Source organism: Danio aesculapii, chromosome 2, assembly GCF_903798145.1.
Source record: "Danio aesculapii chromosome 2, fDanAes4.1, whole genome shotgun sequence".
In the NCBI taxonomy this organism is placed as follows: Eukaryota; Metazoa; Chordata; class Actinopteri; order Cypriniformes; family Danionidae; genus Danio; species Danio aesculapii.
The window spans coordinates 37,456,414-37,468,877 of NC_079436.1; the positions used below are offsets into that span (position 1 = coordinate 37,456,414).

Consider the following 12,464-nt stretch of genomic DNA (forward strand, 5'->3'; position numbering starts at 1 on the left):
GCTTGCATACTTTTTTTAGCGTACTATATAGTATGGAAGTATGTGATTTCAGATGCAGCCAATGTAAACCACAAAATACAGAACATGTAAATTAACAGATATTTTTTACAGTGCAATTAATATAAAATAGAATGTGATGTTTAATACAATGTGTATTCTAGGGTATTAGTTTTACAATTAGTATTATAAGAGTTGGACTTTTACACTGCTAAGATTATACAAATTGTTGAAGTCAGAAAAGCGTTGTCCATTTTCAGGTATATGGAGTCAAAAGCTTAAAACATGTCTGCAACCTAACAACCATAAAACATGAATTTTCGTCAATCTATTTACTGCATTCACTTATAAGCACAACTAGTGACATCCTCAAAGTTTATGTATGGTGTCAAATAATACAAAAAAGGTCAGAAACCAGCTTCCAGTTTGAAACATTAAAGAAAAAGACGAGCCTGGTTTCCAAAGAGCAGTCTCCACATTGAGCTAATGCTGATTCTTAGATGTTAGCTGTTGCGTGCAAAAGCAGCTGCTGTGAATGGGTCATCTTTTACCACAGCCTCCACTACCACAAGGATACCGGACTGGTTGGGAGGAGCGGGGCTTATGGGAGGTAGGGGAAAACTCCAGTACGCCGAGTCACTTAGATCCAAATGATCCACCTTCAGCCCGCTGCGGGGGCGTGCTAGTCGACGCTTGTGTTTGAGGCGCTTACGGTTCTCAACCATAACCTATGACACGTAAACTAGTTTAGGTTGAACAAAAGAGTGACCTGTACCTGCTGATCCAGTCATTTAAAATACACATAGCACCTACTGTATGAAATTCTCTCAACATACACCCGTGTTCAAAGGTTTAGGGCATTCTATGTTTGTCAAGGAAGCATTTATTATTTAATGTCCATGCTATATAAAATTTTTAAATGTATGGTGGCTGAGAGAGCTTAAGGTGCTGCAATTTAAGAAAACACATGAAATTACAAAAAAAACCCAGCAAATTAAGAAAAAAAGGTTAAGGTCAAGCGTGTTGCAAACCATCACAATGCAAACATTTAAAGAAAATGCACTGCAAATTCTTACAACGCATGCAAACATCCTGGAACACATTGATAATGTTTCAAGGGGACCCAAAAACATGAAGGACGCGGCTGGTAATTGCTTATTGTGCCAGTACTATTACTCAGTGAAGTTGTAGGTGATCTTTGAAAGGTGAGTTTAACATCCTGATTACACGATTCACATGTCCGTTGTATATTATTATCCAAAATAACCATAAGCTAAATAGCTGGGTCCGTCACATATTTGGGTGCCCTTGAAACTTTTCCATTGTGTTTCATGCTATTTGCATGCATTGTGAGAAATTGGGAGTGTGTTTTCCTAATTTGTTTGCATTGTGAGAATTTGCAGTACACTTTACTTTCTTAATGTGTTTGCGTTGTGAGGATTATTTGCTGATGTTTTTTGTAATTGCATCTGTTTTGAGATGAGACCTAGTATGCTTTATATAAATTGTAATATAAGAATTTAATTATCACAGAACGTATTTGTGAGGTTTCAGTTCAAAACAACCCAGATCATTTATTATATTACGCTGTAAATGCCCAATTTTTAGTTAAAGAAAAAAAACATGCTGGTTGTGCATGCCTCTTTAAATGCAAATGAGCTCTTGCTCTCTGCTCTCTTTTCAGAAAAGGTAGAGCCTCTACAGTCTATGATCCGCCTTACAATATACTCAATTTTGGGTTTATCACATCTAACATGCTCATGTGACATTGCAGATCTTCATAATCATGAAAGTTTATTAGCAGCAAGCATTTAAAAGCCTTGTTTCCTCAAATAGCATTTTCTGAGCATGGACAACCAAGGCGCTCACACTGAAAGATAGGTGTCAAATGACACATGTTGTGTTATAAAAAAAAAACTAAAGTTTTCTTTAGCGTCCTATTGCCTGTAAACTATCAAATACACACAAGGTTACATCTGAAACTGTAGATTTGTGGGGACTGCATAAAAAGTCTAGTGGTTTATAACTGATTGTTTAGACACACTATAGACATGCACCACTGTTCAAATAAATAAAATTTTTCCATGTTAAAACAAATATATAATGGCTTCAAATCTTTGAACAGTTTATAATCCGATTAAGTATGTTTGTTTTCGGGGATAAAATATGGAAGTCAATTATTTTTATTGCGGTCACAACATTTTTGATTTGACAAACAAACAATAACTAGCTTTTAAAGAGTACCTCATTCCTGAATGATGAGGCCGAGCTGTCGGACTCTGAAGAGCTCATCCTGGACACATTATCCAGAGACAGAGAAATACCAGGATTTCTGAAATATAGAAAACAGTAGCAAATAAACTCTGGCAAAGTGAAAATGACTAAACACTGTTACGTAGATGTTTTAAAAAATAAAATAAAACATTAAGGGGAATCACAAAAAATGAACATAAAAGAACATTTTATATATTCTATGCAAAAATGAACATAAAAAGTCTATTTTATTTAAATACTGAGGGTTTTTCCAGGAATAACAGACACATATTTTATTTAAATAAATAGTTTAGACAAAAATAAATCTGAAAAAAAGAAGTCTATTCTAAAACATGACCTAAGGTGAACTCTTACATGAAACCTATTTTCCTCTGGCTTCGTCGCTGTATCTCATCGATGTTCTCCAAACGAGCGGCATCACTACTCCTCTCCTTCCACTTCTCCGGCTTCTCCTTCAGCCTGTTTGACTTGTTTTGCCGCTGTAGTTGTACAGCATGTTGACTATCATTATAGGCGCTTTGGCTCATGTTCAGTGGTAGAGACACAGGCCGAGGGAGGCCTGAAGGAGAGGGATGTCTTTCTTTATTGCCAACCATTCCTCGATCACTCCGACCCAGTCGGTCCTCTTTAACGCTAAGTTGCTTTGTGATTCCCGGAGTAGGTTGTGTTGTGATTTTAGGTTCGTCTGTGTTTAACTGTGGTCTCGTTTCTTTAGTCTTCTTTGATTCAGCTGTGCGGGATTCATTAGGCAGTGAAGGCAGTGGTTTCGGCTGGCTGGGCTTCTTCTCCTCAGTCTCGTTCAGATCTGTCTGAAATCTAAAAAGGACAAACAAATGACTACGATTTTTGAACAAAACCTGAACAAAAACAAACCAAAGATAACTTTGACGTACGCCTGTGCCTTGAGTTTTTCTTGCTCTGCTCTCTCCCTGGACTTTCGCCATGCAATCTGAATCACAATAGCAGCTCTGCATCTGTACGTCTCACGCACATAACGCCATGATCGCTGTGGGATGAGAGGAGAAAAAAAATGGCTCTATTATCATTTATGCAGTTTCCCAAACTAATTTGCAATACATTTGAGGGTGAAGATGGTTACAAACAAACAATTATACATACTGTAAAAGTGTTACATAATATATACAGTATAAAGTGCAGGACAAGGTGCAAATATTTTTTTCCATTTGGTTCTTAATGCTGAATACAGTTGTGCTGCTATATATTTTTGTGAAATCCATGGCTGTATTAGAAAAAAGTATGCTAAAAATTCCTTTTTTTTAAAAAAAAGCATGCTAAACAACTTTTTGTCTTTACAAATATATATACTTTTTTCCATCAAAGATAATTTACATTTGGAAAAAGTGACAGTAAATGTAACGTTTATTGGAAATAAATGCTGTCTTTTTAACATTTCAACAAATTTCTAAAGTAATTTGTTTCTAAAAAAAATATTCCAATAATATTGTCAGTTTACTTGAACACATGAAGCAGATTTTTATAATTTCACAACCATTACTTGTGATTTAGCACTAATAATAGCTAATCATAATACAATTTTAAATCAGCACATTAGAAGATCAAGCGACACTGAACAAATAAACAGACTTGGTGAGCAGAAGAAACTCCCACTACCTGACAATCTTGTCGCCTATCAAAGTTTTAGGAACAACAAATAATAACTTGACTTCTAGTTGATCATTTGGTATCAGAAGTGGCTTATATGAAAGGCCTCTAGATTATGCTTATTTTACCAAAATAAAATATGATCATGCCTTGATTTTTAATTATTTAATTAGGACAGTAAGCTCTGACTTTGCTTAGACAAAAGTCTTGTCTCTTAACAGAAATAATGTACAGTATAGAAAATAAAGTCATGGTGGAGTGGAAAGAGAAATAATATTGTGTATGACTACAATGAGCTTGGAGGACTGCATCCATACATCTCTGCAATGACTCAAATTACTAAAAAGTCATCTGGAATGGCAAAGAAAGCAGGACTCCCAGAGTTCATCAAGATTCTTTGGATTCATCTTCAATGCCTCCCTCTTAGCCCCAGAGATGCTCAATAATGTTCATTGCTGGTGACTAGGCTGGCCAATCCTGTAGCACCTTGACCTTCTTTGCTTTCAAAAACTTTGATGTGGAGGGTGAAGAATTTGCCCTCTCCTGTGGATTGTACTGTAATGGGCAGCACAACTGTCTCATACCTCAGGCTGTTGATGTTGCCATCAACTCTGCAGATCTCTTGCATGCCCCCTACTGAATGTAACCCCAAACCATGATTTTTCCTTCACCAAACGTATAACCACTGATTTCTGTGAGATGGGGCAGTGGGTAGCACGTTCACCTCACAGCAAGGTCGCTGGTTCGATCCTCGGCTGGGTCAGTTAGCATTTCTGTTTGGAGTTTGCATGTTCTTCCCGTGTTGGCATGGGTTTCCTCCGGAGCTCTTGTGGGGTTTCCCCCACAAGTCCAAAACCATGTAGTATAGGTGAATTGGGTAAGCTAAATTGTCCGTAGTGTATGTGTGGGAATGAGTGTGTATGGATGTTTCCCAGTGATGGGTTGCAGCTGGAGGGGCATCCACTGCGTAATACATATGCTGGATAAGTTGGCGGTTCATTCCGCTGTGGCGCCCCCACATTAATAAAGGGATTAAGCCGAAAAGAGAATGAATGAATTTCGGTGAAAATCTTGGGTCCATGCGGATTCCAATAGGTCTTCTGCAGTATTAGTGGTGATTGGGATGCAGTTCAACGGATGATTTATCAGAAAAAAATCTACTTTCTAACACTTTTCCAAACTAGAAGTTATTATTTGTTGCTCCTACAATTTTGATTGACGACAAGACTTTTGTCAGACGGTGTATTACATTTTCATTCATCACAAACTTCAGAAAATACATTATTATATGCATTCATGTGGGCCTACATTGTTTAAAACGCATAATAGGTAGCAAGTAAATAAATGTATGTCATAAGGTTTTGGTAGTAACTATAATTAGACTATAATTGGTAAACTAAAATTAGAACCTAGAAGTAACTGCTGATCTGGTAAAGTTGCTTCTGAAACCATGATGGTGTAAAGTCCCTGCTGCAGCAAACAAATTATTACCTGTATTGTTATAATTCCTTTCCTCCCACGTAGATACTGTTTCCTCATCAAACAGGCTCGAAACCATCTCTGGAGAATTATAATGCGCCGCATGACTTCTTTATGAAGGGCTTCCTGAAGTATTTGTCTCTCTGACTCTTTCAAGAACACCTGTGCACATTGTTTAAGAGTCAATTGTGGAAATCCGATATGACCAATAAATTGTTTCTTCAGTGAAAAGTGTTACTGAAACAAACCTTGGTCCGGCCAATCTGAAAACTGGAGCTGGGTAATCCCATTTTTGTCAGCAGGTTAGTAATGTCCTCTTGAGGTGTTGATATTTCCTTTGGCAGCAGCACTCTGAACTGATCGATAAACTCCTGCAGAGACATTGTAAGATTGCCCTCAATAACTAAACAAACATGCAAAAAAAAAATGACAGCAGAAAGAACGTAGCGGTTACAAGCATCTGACCAATACAAGGTGGATATGATTGCTCAGGTTTTGCATATATTCGAGACTACAGACTTTCACATTATATTTACATCTATTTATTTAGCAGACACTTTTATCCAAATAAACTAACAAACGAGGATGAAAGAAAAGAGCAGCTATATATATAAAATATAATGTATTTTTATACACACATACAAACAAATTCACACACACACAAACATGCACACACATATATACATTTTATAAGGGCTGCAGGACACTGGAAAAATCTAACTTTGCGATATTTTGTTATTTTGCGATATACATTGTGATATAAATACAGTTTCAAAAGATGACTTGAATATCTCTATTTGCAAAGAAGACATATTTTTTTAGATTGATTGGGATGATCCTGTTGTGGGAATGCATCAGAATAAATTCTAACAAACAATCTACAAGCATAGATATATACAATATAGAAAAATACATTAGAAATAAACAGTGATTTAATGTTTTCAGAGTAAAGTATACAAACAGTATGATTTATTGTTCCTGAATACTTTTAAAATCATTATACAGTCGCAGGCCTCAAAAACACATGCAAATGATAAGTTATAATACAAGCTCAACATTGCATATCCAGTGATGTGACTATTGCAATATTGATGCTGAAACGATATATTGTGCTGCCAATTATACATATATTTACAAAGCTCTGCACAAATGAGTACACCCCTCCCCTCTTTTCTACAGGATGCTTTAAAATAATAAATCTGAGCATATATAACACATTAGTCAAAACTGGAACCAATCTAAAAAAAAAGTGGTGTACTCATTTATGCTATAATAAATGGATGGATGGATAGGTAGATAGATAGACAGACAGACAGACGTACACACAAGACACACATATACATATACAGTACGCATTAATGCCTAACACTAACATTGCAGTACAGAATCTCTCTTTAAACAGTATCTAGAACAGTACAAACATTTGTTTCATGTTTCAAAGCAATGGAATTAATCTTTAAAATATTAATATTTACTGAGTCATATTAAAGATGAAAGTAATAACATAACTTTATAGATAAGTACCTTATTGAATAGACATACAACAAAACAAAAACAATCAATTTACATATCCCAATGCTGGCATATAGTCCACAACTAATCAGTTTCAAAAAACTATTTATTAATCTCTATCAATTTAATTAATCTTTTATTAAATTACTCCTCAAATTCAGGCATTATTAGTCATTAAATTAATCATTACAAAATTCTTTATTGCATTAAATTATTAATCCTAATAAATTATTTTCCATTACAGAAAGTCTTATTTCAGTACATTACCTCAAAGGTGAATTTGGCTCCATATCCAGACCTTCTAATCCGAACGGTTTGTAACATGCCGGTGTATCTCAGTTGCTGAAGAACTAGAGCATCATCAAAGTGCATTTCCCTCTATAAACACATCCAGCAAGATGTACGCGTCAACATTTATCACCCAAAACATAATCAGATTCCACAGATTCGTCACAAATCTTCAAATGACAGCTCTCCACCATACCTTATCCCCATTAGATCTGATACAGCGAACAAAGAAAGGTTCTGCTTTCCTCAAGGTTTCCAACAACTTGCTTAGGGATGCCTGAACAGAGCAAGACATAAAAGCATGTGACTCATTGATTTGTCCATCAGCATCCATTAAACCCCTGCAAATCATATCAAAACCTCCCCACAGCTTAGGGGGTCTGAACCTTTTATCTCATTTACAACTACCACAAAAGGTTTTCACAGTGCCGGAGTAAACTGATCCCTGAAACCTCAGATGCTGGAGATTACTCTGTGTATCTTTTCCATGCAAAGATAACAATATTGAACCTGGAATTGAGCGCTGATGCTAGGTGGTTTCTTCTTGGTGTGCAGATGGAGCAGGGATCTGGTCACCCGGTTGTGATGCGTCAGGCCCATGATGAACTTCAGAGAGTTTGAGTCAATGAGATTCTGTAGAGGACAATAAAGCTTAGTGTGATTACTCACATTTTTTAATATAACCTATTAACCCTTGTGTGCTGTTGGGGATGTTTTCATCCACTCTGAGGTGATTTTGAGTCACAATTTGGACACAACTTTCTCTGTGTTTTAGCAAATGGAATGATTTTTTTTGTGACAAATTTTATTTTGACACATATTTTGGGAAAATTCTTTAAAAAAACTTCAACAACACACTGGAAATCACACTATTTTTACACCAAGGGGGCCTTGACCATGTACAACTCGCACACTCATACTTCAATAGATGATGATGATGTAGTGTGTGTATGACAGTCAGATTTAAAAGTAGATTCAGCTCATCATCTCTGCCGTAATATGCAATGGTGATGTGGTTACTGTTTTTAGTATCGCTTCCTGTAGTTAATAATTGACTGTGTTTTGCGTTTTAACTCCCATGTAAAGTTAGCAAACTGCTTGTGTGGCGTCCACATGCTCGCCTTTACATTTCATGTGTGATAAAATCAAGAAAATGATTAAATGGGACATTCTACCTGAAATGTACATTTTCACTTATATAAAACGTGACAGAGTTTGACCTTTAAGCTTGTCGTCTTCAAAATATCATACAAAACAAGCTAAAATCATACAATTCAAAGATAGAACGCATCCTTGATCACTGTCAGCTTTTCCATCAAATAATGTCACTTCCGAGTCATAGCCTTAAAGGTGTATTGCACGCAATTTGTTAAATTTATTGCAAATGTGAAACATGGGGACAATTATAAACATGGAGACAATTGTACATTTATTTGTATTATATATTTGTAGTATTTATTTGTAGAATTAATTTATAATTTCATGTTTTTAATCAATCGATGTGAATGATAACAACTTAAACTTGCTATTTCTGAAGTATTTTTTTCTAAATAACAGATTTAACAGAACAAAACTATTAAAGAAGTAGGTTCATAATTGGGCTGAGGACAAGGACAATGAAGTGTTTTTAATAAAGAACGAAAATCTGAAAACCAAAAGAAATGACATTTTTCTTTACAAAACAACCCACAGAAATCAACCATCAGTCTATTTTAGAAATATTTGAGATAAAATGCTTTTTATTAGCTCTTGTATTGTGAGAGGCTCTAAAATGGTGTACATTTTTATACTTTTTCGTTTGTTCATTTAATAATTGTCTATTTGAGACACTTATTTGAGGCATAATTCCTGTGCATAGATTATTATTTGTTTGTATGATATGCACATGCTGTTAAAACAGATATACTGCTAATATTTCAACAGAACAGGATCACTATTTATCTTTGATCACAAAATGCACGACAACATTCCCACTTCAGATGATAAGCAGTTAAACAAATTATTAAATAAATGTGTAACAAGTACATTGATTATCAAATAAATACATGAATACGCTTAATTAAATGAGAATCTATGACAAAAATATATTTAATATGTAAATAGCATGTGGTATATATATATACATACACACACAACACACACACACGCACGCACGCACGCACGCACACACACACACACACACACACACACACACACACACACACACACACACACACACACACACACACACACACACACACACACACACACACACACACACACACACACACACACACATATATATATATATATATATATATAAATATATATATATATTTACAGCATTTATATATACCAATAGTAACTTGCTGTTCGATTAGTTATTAGTTCTACTTTTATTACTGACACATAATCATTATGTTGGCATGAAAAAACCAACATGCTGTTATGCTATTTAAAATTACATTGACAGAAAGCTGTCCTGTGTTGTGATTTGTTGCTATTTCTTTGAATACTGGTCACTTACAGTTGTCAAATAAATAATTTAAGCATTATATTTTCAATAATAAAAATATGGCAAGCCTTTTTATACGTTAACTCTACAGTAATCCAGTTTTTGACTGTAATAGAGACATCTGGGTTGATTTACATCATTCATACTGGCAAGAAGCTGACTAACCTAGTAAACATTTATCAACAGTGATATCTCAGCATCAGAACAGCTGGGTATTGGCTCGTTTGAGGTTGTTGCTAGATTGGATATGGTTGCGGCCAGAAGTTAAGAATAATTTATATTATTTATTACATTTTCCATTTATTGTATTATATTCATGTATACCCCCACTCCAACCCTAAAACCAAACATCACAGTAATGTAAAAACAGAAGTTTTACCGATTATTACTTATGCTATCTGTTAAATTACCCCAAAATTTTTAGATTTTAACACCTACCCCCACCCCAACCCTAAACCCAACTGTCACAGTTCTGCAAAAATATGAATTATTGTTATACAGCGTCAACAAAATGCTGCTATATTGATGCTTCAGAATAGTAAACAAACAAAAAAATTTTTATCTGTCCACTTCACATAAAAACAAAGCAATGAACAATGCATCGATTTACCTTAGGAATTAGCTGCTTGTGTTTGTTTGGCCTGTTCTTCCTAGAGAGAAATGACATTAACGATGACAACATTGATTTGGAAAGTAGAAAATGTGCAGAATTTGTGATATATATCCATAATAATTTGCACAAGCACAAGCTGAAACAGAGAGCAGTGGTGCCGCCACAGACAGAAGCTCACAGAGCAAGTGGCTAAGAGCACTCACGGAGAGAAGAGACGATATTTTCTTGAAGAATTTGTGGATAGACGCAGCTTTTGAGGAACTTCAACCCCAAACTGCTTAAGGGAGCGGAGGACTTTGGCATGCAATTCCCTGATTCACCCCAACCCCAATCAGAAATGTTAAAAAAAAAAGATAAACACTAAAAACACTAAACAAATTAAGATAGTAAGTAGTAAAACAGCTAAAACTGATCAGTCCAAATCACCGATTTAACACAACGTGCATCCAGTAAAAAGAAACGTATTAGTATTAGTCTTCATTTAGAGAAGATAAAGTGAGAGAAAAAAACAAGTTAAGGTTTTATTGATTTGCATTTCACATTTTCCAGTGGCATAAACTTACTTCTTGCTTTCAAATGATGCAAAAATGTCCTCAAATGCTTCCAGTGGATCTTCTTCAGACCGATCAAAGGAAAAGTCAATCCTAGACTGGCTGCAGAAATTAAAATGAAAATATAAGCAGCTGAAAAGACACTTTTAAAAATCGAAACTTAAAACGTTGATATGAATATAGCTAGGGCTGCGATAAAACACTAACAAAAAATTATTATGATTATATCTATAGAGTAATACTGTAATCAAACAATAATGCAAGCAGTGGCGGATTTAGGCATGGACAATATGGGCGATCGTCCAGGGCGGCATTTTGCTGGCGGCGACATGGGGAGATGGTGTAAAATAAAATAAAAAGTGTCCCAGTAAAAGTCAGCTGTGCACCAGGAAAAGCTTTGAGATCCGATTTACTTTATGCAAGGGTATTCATTTAGAGCGGTGACAGAATAAAATACGTTAGGGGCCGTTCACATTTGGTGTCATTTGTAAGTTATCTTAGCCTCTCACTCCAGTTGTGTCTTTACATTTTATTCCAGTTACATTTTAGATTTATTTCTGTTATTTATTTAAAATAATAATTGCATAATAATAATATTTTGATTTATAATAAATATAAACAAATTGTTATATTTATAGAAAATAAATAAATATATTTAAATGTGTTTATAATAAATATTTTAAATATATATGTAAATATTTTAAAAGGGGCAGCTCGGTGGCGGAGTATTTAGTGCTGGTGCCTCACAGCAAGAAAATTCGTTGGTTCGAGCATCGGCTGGGTCAGTTGGCATTTCTGTGTGGAGTTTGCATGTTCTCCCCATGTTCACGTGGGTTTCCTCCGAGATATATATATATATATATATATATATATATATATATATATATATATATATATATATATATATATATATATATATATATATATATATATATATATATATATCTCGGAGGAATATATATATTTCTCGGAGGAATTATTTGTTATATATATATATAGTCAACCATATAGTGTTTTCTTTAGGGAGGGGGGTATATTTGGGGTGGTTTCACCCAGAGTGCTATTTAATCTAGAACTGCCACTGAATCCAGGCTTTACCTATGATTATGATGATTTATATTATATTATGGATGAAAATGTTTAAATAAAAATAAAATACAAAAAAAAAATGTAGATATTTTTACAGTATACTTTTACTAAAGATACATTTTCTTCAACCTGTTTAATGTTTGGAAATCACCTACTGGAACATGCAGAAACTAGAAATGTAAAATAATAATAATAATAAAAAAATTAATAATTAAATTTATAACTTTCACTCAGAAACAAAATCTATTTATCCAATCCATCTTAAACCTAATATAACTAGACATATGACATGTATTGCTATATAACTATCAATATCGATTAACCTAAAAGGATTTATTGTGATGTACATACACAAAAGCAAATTCAATCCATTTACCTCTTCAGTCTCTGTATTGTAGGTACAGTAGTGCTGGGCCTCCTCGATTCTCCTAACGAGCGTCTGGAGTAGCGCCTGATCTGATCTGATACAAAAACAAACACACACACAAAAAAAATCTGTGATATTCTACTTCTGTGTGCTGCAAGTGAAAAGATGTTAGTAGAT

The 12,464-nt window shown here is 34.7% G+C and overlaps 1 protein-coding gene across 4 annotated transcripts in view; it reads right to left on the reverse strand.

The window, feature by feature from the left end:
• myo9b (myosin IXb) overlaps window positions 1–12,464 on the reverse strand; it is a 57,924-nt gene that overhangs the window by 20,246 nt on the left and 25,214 nt on the right. For 3 of the 4 annotated variants that reach the window (XM_056478626.1, XM_056478619.1, XM_056478640.1), the window contains exons 14-25: window positions 12,297–12,381; window positions 10,844–10,933; window positions 10,278–10,317; window positions 7,684–7,806; window positions 7,370–7,450; window positions 7,153–7,263; window positions 5,622–5,744; window positions 5,386–5,535; window positions 3,165–3,277; window positions 2,626–3,087; window positions 2,242–2,329; window positions 549–725 (exon numbers count right to left, since the gene is read on the reverse strand). In XM_056478626.1, the coding sequence (XP_056334601.1) occupies window positions 549–725; window positions 2,242–2,329; window positions 2,626–3,087; window positions 3,165–3,277; window positions 5,386–5,535; window positions 5,622–5,744; window positions 7,153–7,263; window positions 7,370–7,450; window positions 7,684–7,806; window positions 10,278–10,317; window positions 10,844–10,933; window positions 12,297–12,381 (1,643 nt within the window). The remainder of the gene's footprint in view (window positions 1–548; window positions 726–2,241; window positions 2,330–2,625; window positions 3,088–3,164; window positions 3,278–5,385; window positions 5,536–5,621; window positions 5,745–7,152; window positions 7,264–7,369; window positions 7,451–7,683; window positions 7,807–10,277; window positions 10,318–10,843; window positions 10,934–12,296; window positions 12,382–12,464) is intronic. The other variant, XM_056478633.1, reaches the window with a different exon arrangement.